General features: G+C 45.8%; 1 protein-coding gene across 1 annotated transcript in view; it reads right to left on the bottom strand.

Moving 5' to 3' along the window:
• LOC134341008 (uncharacterized) overlaps positions 1 to 19,927 on the bottom strand; it is a 257,807-nt gene that overhangs the window by 132,381 nt on the left and 105,499 nt on the right. The window contains exons 18-19 of the mRNA XM_063038698.1: positions 17,258 to 17,338; positions 4,185 to 4,306 (exon numbers count right to left, since the gene is read on the bottom strand). Coding sequence (XP_062894768.1) covers positions 4,185 to 4,306; positions 17,258 to 17,338 — 203 coding nt within the window. The remainder of the gene's footprint in view (positions 1 to 4,184; positions 4,307 to 17,257; positions 17,339 to 19,927) is intronic.

The following is a 19,927-nucleotide window of genomic DNA, read 5'->3' as shown; positions in this document are numbered from 1 at the left end:
ACCAACTCAGGCACTACCGAATAAGTCGGCCACTCTTATCAATCGATTCTGGAATCTCTGAGATTTGGAGATTTCTACATCCCAAGGATAAAGAATTTTCTTTCTTTTCACACATACATCATACTTATTCCAGGATTGACTATTTTTTTTATAGACTCTCATTTAATTCCATCTGCCACCACTGAATCTCTCTATTAAGTTATGGGATATACCTTCTAATACTAGACAATGGCGTTCTAATTTCAATTTACTTCAAGACTCAGATTTTGTAACATTTATCAAGGATTAGATTAACTTTTTTTTTAACCAATACTACAGATGAAATTTCCATTGGGGTTATATGGGACACTTTTAAAGCTTATATCCATGGTCAGATCATTTCTTACTTGGCTGGATTGAAAAAACGCACTAAGAATGAAATATTGGTGTTGATTGACAAGATTAAAGACATCAATAAACAATATGCCATTGCTCCTAATGAGGAGCTTTACAAACAGAGTTGAACTTCAAATGGAGCATAGTTTACTCTTAACATCATCAATAGAAAATCAATTAATGAAAACAAGTGAGTTTTATATACATAGTGATAAATCTGGTAAATTATTAGCCAATCAATTAAAAACAGCCTCAGTTAAACGTCAAATTACTAAGATTCGTAAACCTAATGATACTTCAACAGTTGATCATGATGAGATTAATAAATCCTTTCAAGAATTTTATTCATCCTTATATCAGTCAGAATTTCCTCATGATCCCAGGGAGATGCAAGATTTTTTAAGGAATTTGAACTTACCGAAATTAACACCCGACAAACGTTTAAAGTTAGAAACACCTATTACGGATGAAGAAATAATGGGTGCTATTTCTTCAATGAATTCTGGTACATCACCCGGCCCACATGGCTATACAGCAGAATTTTTTAAAGTTTTTCTATTCTATCCTTTCTCCCCAGTTGTGCAGAGTTTTTAGAGATGCAATTATTATAGGTAAAATATTATTTATACTCCTTCACTGAGAACTCCAGAATGTGTTATTTCATTAGATGCTGAGAAAGATTTTGACGGAGTTGAATGGCCATATTTATTTACTACACTTGAGAAGTTTAACTTTAGCCCGATATTTATATCCTGGATTAAATTGATATATCATACTCCCTTAGCTTTGGTTTTGACTAATAATCAAAGATCTCCCTTTTTTCGATTATTTTGCGGCACTAGACAGGGTTGTCCTTTAAGTCCCTTATTATTTGATATTGCTTTAGAACCTTTAGCAATTGCAATTCGAGATTCACCAAACATTTTGGGTATTACTCGTGGGAAAGAGATACATAAGTTATCATCATATGCAGATGATTTACTATTATATATTTCTGACCCAGAAAAATCCATTCCTGCAACCTTATCCCCGTTGATTAAGTTTAGTAAATTTTCTGGTTATAAACTGAATCTTAATAAGAGTGAACTTTTTCCGTTAAATATGATGGTTCCAAACTATAAATGTTTACCATTTAAATTAGTTACTGATCAACTTACTTATTTAGGAGTTAAAATTACCAAGCACAAGGATTTATTTAAGGTTAATTTTTTACCCTTACTTGATCAGATTAAAGGTTTGATAACTAAATGGTCACCAATGTTTTTGTCATTAATTAGTCTGGTCAACACTGCTAAGATGATTATTTTACCTAAGTTTCTATATTTATTTCAAGCATTGCCAATTTTTATTCCGAAATCCTTTTTTGATAATGTTGATTCAAAAATTTCCTAATACATATGGTAGAATAAAAATCCTAGACTAGGTAAAAGACACTTACAGAAGCCCAAAAAGGAGGGTGGCTTAGCATTGCCAAACTTTAGATTCTACTATTGGGCGATTAATATTCGTTATTTAAAATTTTGGACATGGAATTGGGATACAGTTTCAAGTCCACAATGGGTCAATCTTGAATGTAATTCTGTTTCAGGATTTTCATTGGGTTCTACTTTAGGGATCCCACTTCCTTTTGACTTTTCTAAACTGGACAAACAAATGGATAACCCAATAGTTAAATATACTCTTCGAATATGGCTTCAGTTTCGAAAATTTTTTGGACTGAATCAATTTATTCTAACTAGCCCTATTATATCCAACTTTCTTTTTTAACCCTCTTTTTTGGATCAAGCATATCTGGTTTGGAAAACAAAGGGTATAATACGTTTTTCTGATTTATTTTCAGATAATTGTTTCATGTCTTTTGAACAATTATCTAATAAATTTAACTTACCTAGATCACATTTTTTTTTAGATATTTACAGATTAGAAACTTTTTAAATACTGTTCTTACTACCTTTCCGATTTCATATTCCACTGATATATTGGGAAAAATTTTGGATTTAAACCTTTTTCAGAAAGGTTCAATAGCAATTATTTATAATATGGTAAGGAAAATAAATCCAGATGTTTCCAATACAATTAAGAATGACTGAGAAAGGGAACTTAAGCTTACCTTACCTACTGAGAAATGGCAAAAAAAAATTTCAATTAGTTAACTCTTCCTCTATTTGTGCTAAACATGCATTGATACAGTTTAAAGTTGTACATAGGGCTTATATGTCTAGCTCGTTATTACTGTATGTGATAGATGTCATTCTGAGATAGCTTCATTAACTCATATGTTTTGGTCTTGCCGTTAATTGCAGAAATATTGGGACAATATTTTTGATATTACTTCCACTGTCTTGAATATTGATTTACAACCTCATCCTATTACTGCCATCTTTGGTTTATCAATGATAGAAAAGCATCATTTGACCTCTTCAGTTTGTCGAATGATTGCTTTTGTTACTTTAATGGCTAGAAGATCTATACTACTGAATTGGAAAGAAATTAATCCTCCTACATTTCATTGGTTTTCCCAAACTATATCTTGTTTAAATCTAGAAAAAATTAGAAGTGTCACTTTTGACCCATCTATTAAATTTGATGACACTTGGAGACCATTTATTCAATACTTCCACATGATGTAATTTGAGCCTTGCCAAATCTATTTTGTGATTTCAATATATGGGGAGAGGAGCGGAAGTGGCGACACTATTGGTTCTATCTGAGGTATCAAAATAGCCCTTTCTTTTCTTTTTTTTCCTTAGTTTTCTTTAGTTTGGGTAGATTTAGTTTTTTTTTAGGGGATTTTGTTTTTCTTTTTCTGTTTTTTTAATGATATTTTTGTATTTTATGTATACTCCTTACATATTTTGTTGCTAATCTGTGTGATTTTGGGATGTTTGCTAACTATGTGTTACCTGATTGTAAATTTCAATAATTACTATCAATTAATATAATCCCAATTACTATGTACTTATTTTTGTAATATGTTTGATGTTGAAACTAATAAAAAGATTGAAAAAGAAAGAAAAAGAAACACCATCCGCTGATATTCAATTACACAATAACAATTCCCCCAGGCACAAAGATCACAGGAAACACCAGCCGCTGATATTCCATTACACAATAACAATTCCCCCAGGCACAAAGATCACAGGAAACACCATTCACTGATATTCAATTACACTCAATAACAATTCCCCCAGGCACAAAGATCACAGGAAACACCATCCGCTGATATTCAATTACACTCAATAACAATTCCCCCAGGCACAAAGATCACTGGGAACACCTTCCACTGATATTCCATTGCACAATAACGATTCCCCCAGGCACAAAGTTCACAGGAAACACCATCCACTGATACTCCATTACATTATAACAATTCACTTAATTTGACTCCTTAATAACCTGGAAAGACACATACAACCCCACTCTGCATTTTGAAGACTTCATTTGTCAAAATGCCTAACTTCTAGGACTTTCCCATTGGAAAAGAATATTGAATGGTTGATGGCTCAGGCAATTTAGTTCTTGGTTTAGCTTCAGTCAGGATTAAATCATGAAGGTCGGCAACAATGATTATATGCAACCAGCTTTAAAATCTATAGTAAACGACAAATCAAAGTTCAAAGTATTTTATTATCAAAGTACATATATATGATCTATCAATTTGTTCAATAGGCTATTAGATAATGAAAAGTGACAATATCATCGCCTGCATTGCAGACAAAACGTAAAAGAAAAAATTTTCATAGGTTAATATTGGCAACCATGTATTCATAAAATGGGTAACTTTATTTTCCATAACAAAAAGCACATACCTGTTCCATTTGAGGTGGACCCGACTTAAACCATAATATGATAGGCAGCTGAAGTTAGTGCAATCTTCATCCCTGAACTCCTCAAGAATTTTCTTGAAGTGTCGTTCAGCTTCTAAAACATCCTAAGACCGTAAAGAAACTCAGGATAAAAACTGATGTCTCACCTTCAATTTCATAACACGTTCATCATTATAAGGGGCCAATGTGGTTTAAACCACAATATTTTACTTGATTCTGCCTTAAAGTATAATTTTTACCCAGTGATCTAAACGCATCTTAAAAAACTATTTATCAATGTAGAAACTCTAATCGTACTGCTTCCTTGCCAAGTTAGCTGTGCACATTTTTCTTCTCGTGGCCAGCAGTAAAAATGAGAAAGAAAACTAACATAGAAGCTAATCTCCTGTAATTATTTGCACCTTAAATATTTCACAAACTTAGATGCTACCTATCATGGAACTGCGCCTCGCTCCCTGTTCAAAGATCCATTTAATATCAGATAATGGAAACAGTATACATATTGAAATTTGTCCTCTGCACAGACATGCACAAAACAAAATAGCCCACAGAATGGATAGAAACACTGAAGCTCCCAATCCTTCATATCAGCAGCAGCAAAACCCCCTTCCCTACCAGTTGCGGCAGCAGAAACACCGACCTGAACACCCGCCACCAAGCAAGCAACAGCAATTTAATTTCAGACAGTTTGTATTGATTTAACACCTTATAAAGCACCTCATCTCAAGTTTTAAAGCAGTGTTATAATAGTCTAATTTGATGCCAGTGAAGATGTTCCAAATGCAAAATGACACTTTTCACTGCAGGAATAGCAGACAAAATTTTATCCAAGGCAAATGAGGAGCATGGAGTTAGGTGGCCAAAACCACGGTCAAAGAGGAGAAAGGAAAGGAAAAGGCACAAGGAGAACTCCATTCACCAAATCTTTAGTTTAATCATGCTCCTTAAGTCACTATAGCAGGGGAATTTGGTGCTTACATCAATAAAAACTATACAGATGGATACTTTATTGATCCCAAAGGAAATTACATTGTCACAGTAGCATTACAAATGCACAGATATACAAATTTTAGAAGAGAAGAAGGAAAGAATAAAAAAATAAGTTACCACAAACAGTCCACCAGGAGGGGGTTATTATCTCCCCGGCTATAGGTTGACTCATTATAGAGTCTAATGGCCGACGGTAAGAATGACTTCTTATAGCACTCTTTGGAGCAGCACAGTTGTCTTAGTCTATTACTGAAAGTGCTCCTCTGTTCAGCTAAGGTGGCATGCCGAGGGTGAAAAACCTTGTCCAGCATTGTCAGAATTTTCTGTGGGGTCCTTTGTTCTGCCACAGCCTCCAGTGTGTCCAGTTTGACTCCTATAATAGAGGCAGCTTTTCTAATCAGCTTATTGAGCCTGTTGGCATCACCTGTGTTGATGCCATTGCCCCAGCACACCACTGCATAGAAGATTGTACTGGCAATAACAGACTGGTAGCACATGTGAAGGAGAGGCCTGCATACTCCAAAGGACCTCTGTCTCCTCAGGAAGTAGAGGCGACTCTGGTCCTTCTTGTACACAGCCTCTGTGTTGGTGCTCCACTCAAGCCTGTCATCCCGGTACTTACAGGTCCTCTCTACATCCACGTCCTCTCCATCAACTGCAACAAGGAGCAGTGCAGGCTTAGTCTTCTTAAAATCCATCAGCATCTCCTTTGTCTTAGTGATGTTGAGCCGCAGATGATTCAGCCTGCACCATTTGACAAAGTCCTCCACCAGGACCCTGCATTCATCCTCCTGTCCTCTCTCATATACTCAACTATTGCTCTGTCATCAGAGGATTTCTGCAGATGACATGACTCAGTGTTGTATCTAAAGTCCGAGGTATACACGGTAAATGGGAAAGGAGCCAGTACAGTCCCTTGTGGGGCCCCAGTACTGCTTATAGCTGCATTTAACACACAGCTCTGAAGCCACACAAACTGTGGTCTCCCAGTCAGGTAGTCCATTATCCAGGATACAATGGAAGTGCCAACCTTCATTGAATGGAACTTTTCCACCAGCTTTGAGGGCTATATGGAATTGAAGGCACTTGAGAAATCAAAAAAACATGATCTCACAGTGCTGCCCTGCATATCGAAATGGGAGTAGGCTTTGTTCAGCAGGTAGATGACAGCATTGTCGACTCCAATGTAGGCACACTGCCGGGGATCGAGGGATGATCTGACCAGGGGTCGGAGGTGAGCCAGGACCAGCCTGTCTTCATGATGTGTGAGGCCAGGGCCACTGGACGGTAGTCATTCAAGACTTTAGGTTGGCCTTTCTTGGATAATGGGACCACACACGATGTTTTCCACACAGTCGGGACCCTTTCCAGGCTGAGACTCAGATTGAAAATGTGCTGGAGAACTCCACACAGCTGCTCAGCACGCTCCTTCAGGACCCTGGGGTTCACACCACCCGGTCCCAAAGATTTGCCATGTCTGAGTTTCCCCAGTTTCCCTTTCTCACCTGCTCAGTAGTGAAGGTGAGTCCACGATGACTGGGGAGTTGGTGGAAGGTGGGGATTGGGAGAGTTGAAGATCAGGAAAATAGCAGTTGGTACGTTGAGGTGCAGGGTGGGGTGGGGGGAGGAGGGAGGAGAGAAGGCGTTGGTGCTGAGAGAGCTTTGGGTGCCTCTGCACCTGGATGGGAGTGCTGAAGGGGGATGTGAACAGGAGGGCGATTGTCAAACCCATTAACCCATTCACGTTACATTCTGAGCCTCTACAGCTAGGGAGAGTTGAAGATCAGGAAAATAGCAGTTGGTACGTTGAGGTGCAGGGTGGGGTGGGGGGAGGAGGGAGGAGAGAAGGCGTTGGTGCTGAGAGAGCTTTGGGTGCCTCTGCACCTGGATGGGAGTGCTGAAGGGGGATGTGAACAGGAGGGCGATTGTCAAACCCATTAACCCATTCACGTTACATTCTGAGCCTCTACAGCTTGGGAGTGTTGAAGATCAGGAAAATAGCAGTTGGTACGTTGTGGTGCTGGGTGGGGTGGGGGGAGGAGGGAGGAGAGAAGGCGTTGGTGCTGAGAGAGCTTTGGGTGCCTCTGCACCTGGATGGGAGTGCTGAAGGGGGATGTGAACAGGAGGGCGATTGTCAAACCCATTAACCCATTCACGTTACATTCTGAGCCTCTACAGCTAGGGAGAGTTGAAGATCAGGAAAATAGCAGTTGGTACGTTGAGGTGCAGGGTGGGGTGGGGGGAGGAGGGAGGAGAGAAGGCGTTGGTGCTGAGAGAGCTTTGGGTGCCTCTGCACCTGGATGGGAGTGCTGAAGGGGGATGTGAACAGGAGGGCGATTGTCAAACCCATTAACCCATTCACGTTACATTCTGAGCCTCTACAGCTTGGGAGAGTTGAAGATCAGGAAAATAGCAGTTGGTACGTTGAGGTGCAGGGTGGGGTGGGGGGAGGAGGGAGGAGAGAAGGCGTTGGTGCTGAGAGAGCTTTGGGTGCCTCTGCACCTGGATGGGAGTGCTGAAGGGGGATGTGAACAGGAGGGCGATTGTCAAACCCATTAACCCATTCACGTTACATTCTGAGCCTCTACAGCTTGGGAGAGTTGAAGATCAGGAAAATAGCAGTTGGTACGTTGAGGTGCAGGGTGGGGTGGGGGGAGGAGGGAGGAGAGAAGGCGTTGGTGCTGAGAGAGCTTTGGGTGCCTCTGCACCTGGATGGGAGTGCTGAAGGGGGATGTGAACAGGAGGGCGATTGTCAAACCCATTAACCCATTCACGTTACATTCTGAGCCTCTACAGCTTGGGAGAGTTGAAGATCAGGAAAATAGCAGTTGGTACGTTGAGGTGCAGGGTGGGGTGGGGGGAGGAGGGAGGAGAGAAGGCGTTGGTGCTGAGAGAGCTTTGGGTGCCTCTGCACCTGGATGGGAGTGCTGAAGGGGGATGTGAACAGGAGGGCGATTGTCAAACCCATTAACCCATTCACGTTACATTCTGAGCCTCTACAGCTAGGGAGAGTTGAAGATCAGGAAAATAGCAGTTGGTACGTTGAGGTGCAGGGTGGGGTGGGGGGAGGAGGGAGGAGAGAAGGCGTTGGTGCTGAGAGAGCTTTGGGTGCCTCTGCACCTGGATGGGAGTGCTGAAGGGGGATGTGAACAGGAGGGCGATTGTCAAACCCATTAACCCATTCACGTTACATTCTGAGCCTCTACAGCTAGGGAGAGTTGAAGATCAGGAAAATAGCAGTTGGTACGTTGAGGTGCAGGGTGGGGTGGGGGGAGGAGGGAGGAGAGAAGGCGTTGGTGCTGAGAGAGCTTTGGGTGCCTCTGCACCTGGATGGGAGTGCTGAAGGGGGATGTGAACAGGAGGGCGATTGTCAAACCCATTAACCCATTCACGTTACATTCTGAGCCTCTACAGCTTGGGAGAGTTGAAGATCAGGAAAATAGCAGTTGGTACGTTGAGGTGCAGGGTGGGGTGGGGGGAGGAGGGAGGAGAGAAGGCGTTGGTGCTGAGAGAGCTTTGGGTGCCTCTGCACCTGGATGGGAGTGCTGAAGGGGGATGTGAACAGGAGGGCGATTGTCAAACCCATTAACCCATTCACGTTACATTCTGAGCCTCTACAGCTTGGGAGAGTTGAAGATCAGGAAAATAGCAGTTGGTACGTTGAGGTGCAGGGTGGGGTGGGGGGAGGAGGGAGGAGAGAAGGCGTTGGTGCTGAGAGAGCTTTGGGTGCCTCTGCACCTGGATGGGAGTGCTGAAGGGGGATGTGAACAGGAGGGCGATTGTCAAACCCATTAACCCATTCACGTTACATTCTGAGCCTCTACAGCTAGGGAGAGTTGAAGATCAGGAAAATAGCAGTTGGTACGTTGAGGTGCAGGGTGGGGTGGGGGGAGGAGGGAGGAGAGAAGGCGTTGGTGCTGAGAGAGCTTTGGGTGCCTCTGCACCTGGATGGGAGTGCTGAAGGGGGATGTGAACAGGAGGGCGATTGTCAAACCCATTAACCCATTCACGTTACATTCTGAGCCTCTACAGCTAGGGAGAGTTGAAGATCAGGAAAATAGCAGTTGGTACGTTGAGGTGCAGGGTGGGGTGGGGGGAGGAGGGAGGAGAGAAGGCGTTGGTGCTGAGAGAGCTTTGGGTGCCTCTGCACCTGGATGGGAGTGCTGAAGGGGGATGTGAACAGGAGGGCGATTGTCAAACCCATTAACCCATTCACGTTACATTCTGAGCCTCTACAGCTAGGGAGAGTTGAAGATCAGGAAAATAGCAGTTGGTACGTTGAGGTGCAGGGTGGGGTGGGGGGAGGAGGGAGGAGAGAAGGCGTTGGTGCTGAGAGAGCTTTGGGTGCCTCTGCACCTGGATGGGAGTGCTGAAGGGGGATGTGAACAGGAGGGCGATTGTCAAACCCATTAACCCATTCACGTTACATTCTGAGCCTCTACAGCTTGGGAGAGTTGAAGATCAGGAAAATAGCAGTTGGTACGTTGAGGTGCAGGGTGGGGTGGGGGGAGGAGGGAGGAGAGAAGGCGTTGGTGCTGAGAGAGCTTTGGGTGCCTCTGCACCTGGATGGGAGTGCTGAAGGGGGATGTGAACAGGAGGGCGATTGTCAAACCCATTAACCCATTCACGTTACATTCTGAGCCTCTACAGCTTGGGAGAGTTGAAGATCAGGAAAATAGCAGTTGGTACGTTGAGGTGCAGGGTGGGGTGGGGGGAGGAGGGAGGAGAGAAGGCGTTGGTGCTGAGAGAGCTTTGGGTGCCTCTGCACCTGGATGGGAGTGCTGAAGGGGGATGTGAACAGGAGGGCGATTGTCAAACCCATTAACCCATTCACGTTACATTCTGAGCCTCTACAGCTTGGGAGAGTTGAAGATCAGGAAAATAGCAGTTGGTACGTTGAGGTGCAGGGTGGGGTGGGGGGAGGAGGGAGGAGAGAAGGCGTTGGTGCTGAGAGAGCTTTGGGTGCCTCTGCACCTGGATGGGAGTGCTGAAGGGGGATGTGAACAGGAGGGCGATTGTCAAACCCATTAACCCATTCACGTTACATTCTGAGCCTCTACAGCTTGGGAGAGTTGAAGATCAGGAAAATAGCAGTTGGTACGTTGAGGTGCAGGGTGGGGTGGGGGGAGGAGGGAGGAGAGAAGGCGTTGGTGCTGAGAGAGCTTTGGGTGCCTCTGCACCTGGATGGGAGTGCTGAAGGGGGATGTGAACAGGAGGGCGATTGTCAAACCCATTAACCCATTCACGTTACATTCTGAGCCTCTACAGCTTGGGAGAGTTGAAGATCAGGAAAATAGCAGTTGGTACGTTGAGGTGCAGGGTGGGGTGGGGGGAGGAGGGAGGAGAGAAGGCGTTGGTGCTGAGAGAGCTTTGGGTGCCTCTGCACCTGGATGGGAGTGCTGAAGGGGGATGTGAACAGGAGGGCGATTGTCAAACCCATTAACCCATTCACGTTACATTCTGAGCCTCTACAGCTAGGGAGAGTTGAAGATCAGGAAAATAGCAGTTGGTACGTTGAGGTGCAGGGTGGGGTGGGGGGAGGAGGGAGGAGAGAAGGCGTTGGTGCTGAGAGAGCTTTGGGTGCCTCTGCACCTGGATGGGAGTGCTGAAGGGGGATGTGAACAGGAGGGCGATTGTCAAACCCATTAACCCATTCACGTTACATTCTGAGCCTCTACAGCTAGGGAGAGTTGAAGATCAGGAAAATAGCAGTTGGTACGTTGAGGTGCAGGGTGGGGTGGGGGGAGGAGGGAGGAGAGAAGGCGTTGGTGCTGAGAGAGCTTTGGGTGCCTCTGCACCTGGATGGGAGTGCTGAAGGGGGATGTGAACAGGAGGGCGATTGTCAAACCCATTAACCCATTCACGTTACATTCTGAGCCTCTACAGCTAGGGAGAGTTGAAGATCAGGAAAATAGCAGTTGGTACGTTGAGGTGCAGGGTGGGGTGGGGGGAGGAGGGAGGAGAGAAGGCGTTGGTGCTGAGAGAGCTTTGGGTGCCTCTGCACCTGGATGGGAGTGCTGAAGGGGGATGTGAACAGGAGGGCGATTGTCAAACCCATTAACCCATTCACGTTACATTCTGAGCCTCTACAGCTTGGGAGAGTTGAAGATCAGGAAAATAGCAGTTGGTACGTTGAGGTGCAGGGTGGGGTGGGGGGAGGAGGGAGGAGAGAAGGCGTTGGTGCTGAGAGAGCTTTGGGTGCCTCTGCACCTGGATGGGAGTGCTGAAGGGGGATGTGAACAGGAGGGCGATTGTCAAACCCATTAACCCATTCACGTTACATTCTGAGCCTCTACAGCTAGGGAGAGTTGAAGATCAGGAAAATAGCAGTTGGTACGTTGAGGTGCAGGGTGGGGTGGGGGGAGGAGGGAGGAGAGAAGGCGTTGGTGCTGAGAGAGCTTTGGGTGCCTCTGCACCTGGATGGGAGTGCTGAAGGGGGATGTGAACAGGAGGGCGATTGTCAAACCCATTAACCCATTCACGTTACATTCTGAGCCTCTACAGCTTGGGAGAGTTGAAGATCAGGAAAATAGCAGTTGGTACGTTGAGGTGCAGGGTGGGGTGGGGGGAGGAGGGAGGAGAGAAGGCGTTGGTGCTGAGAGAGCTTTGGGTGCCTCTGCACCTGGATGGGAGTGCTGAAGGGGGATGTGAACAGGAGGGCGATTGTCAAACCCATTAACCCATTCACGTTACATTCTGAGCCTCTACAGCTTGGGAGAGTTGAAGATCAGGAAAATAGCAGTTGGTACGTTGAGGTGCAGGGTGGGGTGGGGGGAGGAGGGAGGAGAGAAGGCGTTGGTGCTGAGAGAGCTTTGGGTGCCTCTGCACCTGGATGGGAGTGCTGAAGGGGGATGTGAACAGGAGGGCGATTGTCAAACCCATTAACCCATTCACGTTACATTCTGAGCCTCTACAGCTAGGGAGAGTTGAAGATCAGGAAAATAGCAGTTGGTACGTTGAGGTGCAGGGTGGGGTGGGGGGAGGAGGGAGGAGAGAAGGCGTTGGTGCTGAGAGAGCTTTGGGTGCCTCTGCACCTGGATGGGAGTGCTGAAGGGGGATGTGAACAGGAGGGCGATTGTCAAACCCATTAACCCATTCACGTTACATTCTGAGCCTCTACAGCTAGGGAGAGTTGAAGATCAGGAAAATAGCAGTTGGTACGTTGAGGTGCAGGGTGGGGTGGGGGGAGGAGGGAGGAGAGAAGGCGTTGGTGCTGAGAGAGCTTTGGGTGCCTCTGCACCTGGATGGGAGTGCTGAAGGGGGATGTGAACAGGAGGGCGATTGTCAAACCCATTAACCCATTCACGTTACATTCTGAGCCTCTACAGCTAGGGAGAGTTGAAGATCAGGAAAATAGCAGTTGGTACGTTGAGGTGCAGGGTGGGGTGGGGGGAGGAGGGAGGAGAGAAGGCGTTGGTGCTGAGAGAGCTTTGGGTGCCTCTGCACCTGGATGGGAGTGCTGAAGGGGGATGTGAACAGGAGGGCGATTGTCAAACCCATTAACCCATTCACGTTACATTCTGAGCCTCTACAGCTTGGGAGAGTTGAAGATCAGGAAAATAGCAGTTGGTACGTTGAGGTGCAGGGTGGGGTGGGGGGAGGAGGGAGGAGAGAAGGCGTTGGTGCTGAGAGAGCTTTGGGTGCCTCTGCACCTGGATGGGAGTGCTGAAGGGGGATGTGAACAGGAGGGCGATTGTCAAACCCATTAACCCATTCACGTTACATTCTGAGCCTCTACAGCTAGGGAGAGTTGAAGATCAGGAAAATAGCAGTTGGTACGTTGAGGTGCAGGGTGGGGTGGGGGGAGGAGGGAGGAGAGAAGGCGTTGGTGCTGAGAGAGCTTTGGGTGCCTCTGCACCTGGATGGGAGTGCTGAAGGGGGATGTGAACAGGAGGGCGATTGTCAAACCCATTAACCCATTCACGTTACATTCTGAGCCTCTACAGCTAGGGAGAGTTGAAGATCAGGAAAATAGCAGTTGGTACGTTGAGGTGCAGGGTGGGGTGGGGGGAGGAGGGAGGAGAGAAGGCGTTGGTGCTGAGAGAGCTTTGGGTGCCTCTGCACCTGGATGGGAGTGCTGAAGGGGGATGTGAACAGGAGGGCGATTGTCAAACCCATTAACCCATTCACGTTACATTCTGAGCCTCTACAGCTAGGGAGAGTTGAAGATCAGGAAAATAGCAGTTGGTACGTTGAGGTGCAGGGTGGGGTGGGGGGAGGAGGGAGGAGAGAAGGCGTTGGTGCTGAGAGAGCTTTGGGTGCCTCTGCACCTGGATGGGAGTGCTGAAGGGGGATGTGAACAGGAGGGCGATTGTCAAACCCATTAACCCATTCACGTTACATTCTGAGCCTCTACAGCTAGGGAGAGTTGAAGATCAGGAAAATAGCAGTTGGTACGTTGAGGTGCAGGGTGGGGTGGGGGGAGGAGGGAGGAGAGAAGGCGTTGGTGCTGAGAGAGCTTTGGGTGCCTCTGCACCTGGATGGGAGTGCTGAAGGGGGATGTGAACAGGAGGGCGATTGTCAAACCCATTAACCCATTCACGTTACATTCTGAGCCTCTACAGCTAGGGAGAGTTGAAGATCAGGAAAATAGCAGTTGGTACGTTGAGGTGCAGGGTGGGGTGGGGGGAGGAGGGAGGAGAGAAGGCGTTGGTGCTGAGAGAGCTTTGGGTGCCTCTGCACCTGGATGGGAGTGCTGAAGGGGGATGTGAACAGGAGGGCGATTGTCAAACCCATTAACCCATTCACGTTACATTCTGAGCCTCTACAGCTAGGGAGAGTTGAAGATCAGGAAAATAGCAGTTGGTACGTTGAGGTGCAGGGTGGGGTGGGGGGAGGAGGGAGGAGAGAAGGCGTTGGTGCTGAGAGAGCTTTGGGTGCCTCTGCACCTGGATGGGAGTGCTGAAGGGGGATGTGAACAGGAGGGCGATTGTCAAACCCATTAACCCATTCACGTTACATTCTGAGCCTCTACAGCTAGGGAGAGTTGAAGATCAGGAAAATAGCAGTTGGTACGTTGAGGTGCAGGGTGGGGTGGGGGGAGGAGGGAGGAGAGAAGGCGTTGGTGCTGAGAGAGCTTTGGGTGCCTCTGCACCTGGATGGGAGTGCTGAAGGGGGATGTGAACAGGAGGGCGATTGTCAAACCCATTAACCCATTCACGTTACATTCTGAGCCTCTACAGCTAGGCTGATTGACATTCTTCATGCTTCTCCCCATCTCCTATGTGCTACTCTGCCCAAACTTCTTCTCCAGCTCTCTCCCATCTCTTCAGCCACCTTGATCATCTCCTTTAGTTCCCTCTGCACGTTTCAGTTCCTCCCTGTCTCCTGATCTAAAGGCTCTTTTTCTGGTTGAGAAGAGCTTTTAGATCACTGGTGACCCATGACTTGTTGTTAGGGAAGCAGCGAACAATCCTTGATGGTATTAGTGTCCACACAGAAGTTGATGAGGCCAGTGATGCAATCAGTAAGTCCGTTAATGTCCTCCCCACATGGCTCAAAAAGTATTTTCCAGTCAGTAACCTCAGGGCAGCCCTTCAAGGCCTCGACAGCTTCTGGCAACCATTTCTTTACTATCTCAATGGTAGCTAGCTGTTGCTATACTTTGGGCATGAGGTAAACCAGGCTGTGATCTGATCTTCCAAGTGGGGGAGAAAGCTATGGAGCTGCATGTATCTTTAACATTTGCATACAAGGAATCCAGTGGGTTATTTTCTTGTTTGACACTTGACGAACTGATTGAAAGTGGGTAGGGTCGTCGAGACAGAAACATAGTTGAAGTCTCACAATACTGGAATAAATGCATTGGGATGTTGAGTCTGGAGTCTCACGATGGTAGTGTGTATGACATCACATGCCGTAATTGGGAAGGCAGAATGTAGACAACAAGCAATATGGCATGGCTGAACTCACACAGCAGATAAAACAGATGCAAACTCACAGCAAACATCATCTATTGTTACACCATCTATTGTTCACACACAAAGCAAGCCCACCTCCCTTCCTCTTACCACAGTGTAGATCAAGTCTGTCTACTCGTAGCACTGAGAACCCATAGGAATCTGGGATTTACTCATAGTAACATAGACATAGAAACATAGAAAATAGGTGCAGGAGTAGGCCATTCGGCCCTTCGAGCCTGCACCGCCATTTATTATGATCATGGCTGATCATCCAACTCAGAACCCTGTACCTGCCTTCTCTCCATACCCCCTGACCCCCATAGCCACAAGGGCCATATCTAACTCCCTCTTAAATATAGCCAATGAACTGGCCTCAACTGTTTCCTGTGGCAGAGAATTCCACAGATTCACCACTCTCTGTGTGAAGAAGTTTTTCCTAATCTCGGTCCTAAAAGGCTTCCCCTCTATCCTCAAACTGTGACCCCTCGTTCTGGACTTCCCCAACATCGGGAACAATCTTCCTGCATCTAGCCTGTCCAATCCCTTTAGGATTTTATACGTTTTAATCAGATCCCCCCTCAATCTTCTAAATTCCAACGAGTACAAGCCCAGTTCATCCAGTCTTTCTTCATATGAAAGTCCTGCCATCCCAGGAATCAATCTGGTGAACCTTCTTTGTACTCCTTCTATGGCAAGGATGTCTTTCCTCAGATTAGGGGACCAAAACTGCACACAATACTCCAGGTGTGGTCTCACCAAGGCCTTGTACAACTGCAGTAGTACCTCCCTGCTCCTGTACTCGAATCCTCTCGCTATAAGTGCCAGCATACCATTCGCCTTTTTCACCGCCTGCTGTATCCGCATGCCCACTTTCAATGACTGGTGTATAATGACACCCAGGTTTCGTTGCACCTCCCCTTTTCCTAATCAGCCACCATTCAGATAATAATCTGTTTTCCTATTTTTGCCACCAAAGTGGATAACTTCACATTTATCCACATTAAATTGCATCTGCCATGAATTTGCCCACTCACCCAACCTATCCAAGTCACTCTGCATCCTCTTAGCATCCTCCTCACAGCTAACACTGCCACCCAGCTTCGTGTCATCTGCAAACTTGGAGATGCTGCATTTAATTCCCTCATCCAAGTCATTAATATATATTGTAAACAACTGGGGTCCCAGCACTGAGCCTTGCGGTACCCCACTAGTCACCGCCTGCCATTCTGAAAAGGTCCCGTTTATTCCCACTCTTTGCTTCCTGTCTGCTAACCAATTCTCCATCCACATCAATACCTTACCCCCAATACCGTGTGCTTTAAGTTTGCACACTAATGCACACTCATGTAGCCATGTCTCGGTCAAACATATAATGCTGCATTCCCGGTATTCATTCTGTGTCCTTGTGAGTATTACTAGTTCCTCCATTTTATTTGCCAGTGATCTTACATTCCCCATGATGATAGATGGGAGATATGGTCTATATCTCCATCTCTTGTTGCACCACTTTTTAAACCCAATCGGCAACCTTGGTACCTCCATCTCAGCTCGTCTGGAATATCGACCTTATGCTGGAAAACAAAAGTTGCTTCCCAGCTGCCAGCAGCTGCTCCCTCGTATATAGAATATTGCCTCTAATACTCAGTCAAAGCACTTGATGAAATAAAGTATCCCAAGAGCCAGGAGGTCTGTTTGTTTTTCAGTTTTGCTAGCCAGTACAAAAACAAATGAAAGAAACATGGTAAATAATGTCCAAATGGAGCTACTGTAATCTGCTGCCTCACACGACAAAGCGTGTGCGTGCACACACACACAAATATACAAGCGTGCACACACACACAAACTTGATAGAATTCAGGGAAGCAGCTCAAAATAACATCTACTGTCTTGTGCTACAAAAGCTTAACTCTAAGCCAGTCAAGGCCATTTTGTTTCACTTCCTGCTGGAACCCGGCAGCATTCTGAGAAGCTGCAGCATCTCCTCTCACCAATTCTAGTCTCCTCCTACAATATGATCGTTGCTCCATGTCATGTGGCTAAAATGACGGGTTCGAGTAAAGTTTAGCTTCAACAAACAAAATCAACTTGCAAGGTGTCAAATTTCTATCGAAACAGCTTACTGACTGCCCCCTCCAACATTCAGCAAAGAATGAAGGTTCGTACCTGAATTAAATTATTTCCTAAAAAGGCAAAACCGCAGGCATACTCAACGAGTATGTACTCCATCGTTGTCAAGTTGTAGACCTGGAATGCAAAATCAAACGCAATTGGTGAACAATTCACATCCATCCTTCGGTTCAGAGATACCAGAGACTGCAACGTGGGGCAAAGCTGCATGAAATCAAGATTAAAGAGGCAAAATGTCGGGCAATGTTTCAGGTCAAGGTCTTGCATCCAGACTAAGAAGCCACCATACAGAAGAGAGACAGAGGCCGTGAGGTGATCGGTGGAACCAGACTAGGTGGGGACAGGTCAGTGAAGCCAGATCAGGAGGAGGGAGAAGTGATTGTGTCAAGGCTGCAAGGTGGTCATTGGAAACAGATAAGGGGAAAAGCTTGGCAGGTAGATCTGGTATGCAGTAGAAAGGGGAAGGATAAAGATAGAGGCTGGAAGGTGACAGATGAAATCAGATAAGGGTGAGTTGGTGAGAACAGAAACAGGTAAGGGGGTGGATTAAATGTCTTGATAATGAGAGGAATGGGTGAAAACGGAACAAAAAGGAGAGAAAACCTGGGTGGGCAGGTGCGAGCGGGAAAGTAACACAGAGGGTGTGGGTTGGAAAATTCAACATTCAGACCAAAGGTATTAGCAAACCAGTTATGATATTAGTTTATTGGTATGCTCCTATAGTGAATTGAACAGCAGAAACTTGACGGCGAACAGTGAAGGGACTAACACACTTCCCTTCGACAGTAAGCAGCAAAGGGACTAATACACTTCCATTCGACTGTGAACAGACTAAGTACAGATCCCATCGACAGTGAACAGTAAAGGGACTTATACAGTTCTCTTCATCAGTGAACAGTGAAGGGACTAAGCACAGATCCCATCACCAGTGAACAGTGAAGGGACTTATACACTTCCATTCGACTGTGAACAGTGAACAGACTAAGTACAGTTCCCTTGGACAGTGAATGAGGAAAAGACTAATGCAGCTCGCTTCGACAGTGAACAGTCAGGGGACAAAGTACACTTCCCTTCGACAGTGAACACCGAAGGGACTAAGTCGAGTTCCCTTGGACAGTAAATGGTGAAGGGACGAATGCAGCTCCCTTTGACAGTGAACAGTCAAGGGATGAAGTACAGATCACTTCGAAAGTGGACACTGAAGGGACTAAATACAGTTCCCTTGGACAGTAAATGGTGAAGGGACTAATACAGTTCCTTCGAAAGTTAACAATGAAGGGACTAAGTGCAGTTCCCATTGACAGTGAACAGTGAACGGACTAACTACAGATCCCTTCGACATCGAACAGTGAACGGACTAACTACAGATCCCTTCGACATCGAACAGTGAACGGACTAACTACAGATCCCTTCGACATCGAACAGTGAACGGACTAACTACAGATCCCTTCGACATCGAACAGTGAACGGACTAACTACAGATCCCTTCGACATCGAACAGTGAACGGACTAACTACAGATCCCTTCGACATCGAACAGTGAACGGACTAACTACAGATCCCTTCGACATCGAACAGTGAACGGACTAACTACAGATCCCTTCGACATCGAACAGTGAACGGACTAACTACAGATCCCTTCGACATCGAACAGTGAACGGACTAACTACAGATCCCTTCGACATCGAACAGTGAACGGACTAACTACAGATCCCTTCGACATCGAACAGTGAACGGACTAACTACAGATCCCTTCGACATCGAACAGTGAACGGACTAACTACAGATCCCTTCGACATCGAACAGTGAACGGACTAACTACAGATCCCTTCGACATCGAACAGTGAACGGACTAACTACAGATCCCTTCGACATCGAACAGTGAAGTGACTAACTACAGGTCCCTTCGACATCGAACAGTGAAGTGACTAACTACAGATCCCTTCGACATCGAACAGTGAAGTGACTAACTACAGATCCCTTCGACATCGAACAGTGAAGTGACTAACTACAGATCCCTTCGACATTGAACAGACTAATACAGTTCCCTTTGACAGTGAACTGTGAAGAAACAAAAACTATGTACTCGATCTTCATGAAGATGGCAGAGTTTGTTATCAAAATGTCAGTTAAAATAGATTACTGCACCCGGCTGGAAGTCTGAGAAGAGTTTATTCATCACGTATGTCGGGACGAATTGAGTTGAAATATAAATCAAATCAATATTGGGCGTGACCAACCAAAGTGCCCACTACAGATGATGCCTTTAAAACTGCGTCAATTCTCTTAGATGCACTGTTGCGCATCTTTATAAGAAAATTGACTGATAATTTGTTCTAAGCGTCTTGGAGAACTTGAGTTCTGCAGACTTTGCCTGTCTCCCTTGCTCCAGGTAATCCCGGACAGCCTTGATAATGTTGAGATCAGGGCTCTGTGGAGACCATACCATCTGAAACCACATATAAAAAGCTAGGGTGCCTAAGATTTTTGCATAGTATTATACTTGCATTAATTAGGGGTAGAAATGTACTTAATAAAGTGTGGTTTAATTGACTGTGGGTTAACTACACAGAAAGAATTGATGAAGGACTTAACCAAAGCAGCAGGGTTTTCAAAGAATTAAACTTTGTAGATGAAGGAGGAAGAAAGTCAGACCAAGAGAATACATGTGTACTGGTGTCTTAATGACTGGATGGGGATTAACTGT

Source organism: Mobula hypostoma, chromosome X2 (assembly GCF_963921235.1).
Source record: "Mobula hypostoma chromosome X2, sMobHyp1.1, whole genome shotgun sequence".
In the NCBI taxonomy this organism is placed as follows: Eukaryota; Metazoa; Chordata; class Chondrichthyes; order Myliobatiformes; family Myliobatidae; genus Mobula; species Mobula hypostoma.
Note: the sequence above shows the minus strand (reverse complement) of the source record. Positions and strands in the feature narration are given on the sequence as shown.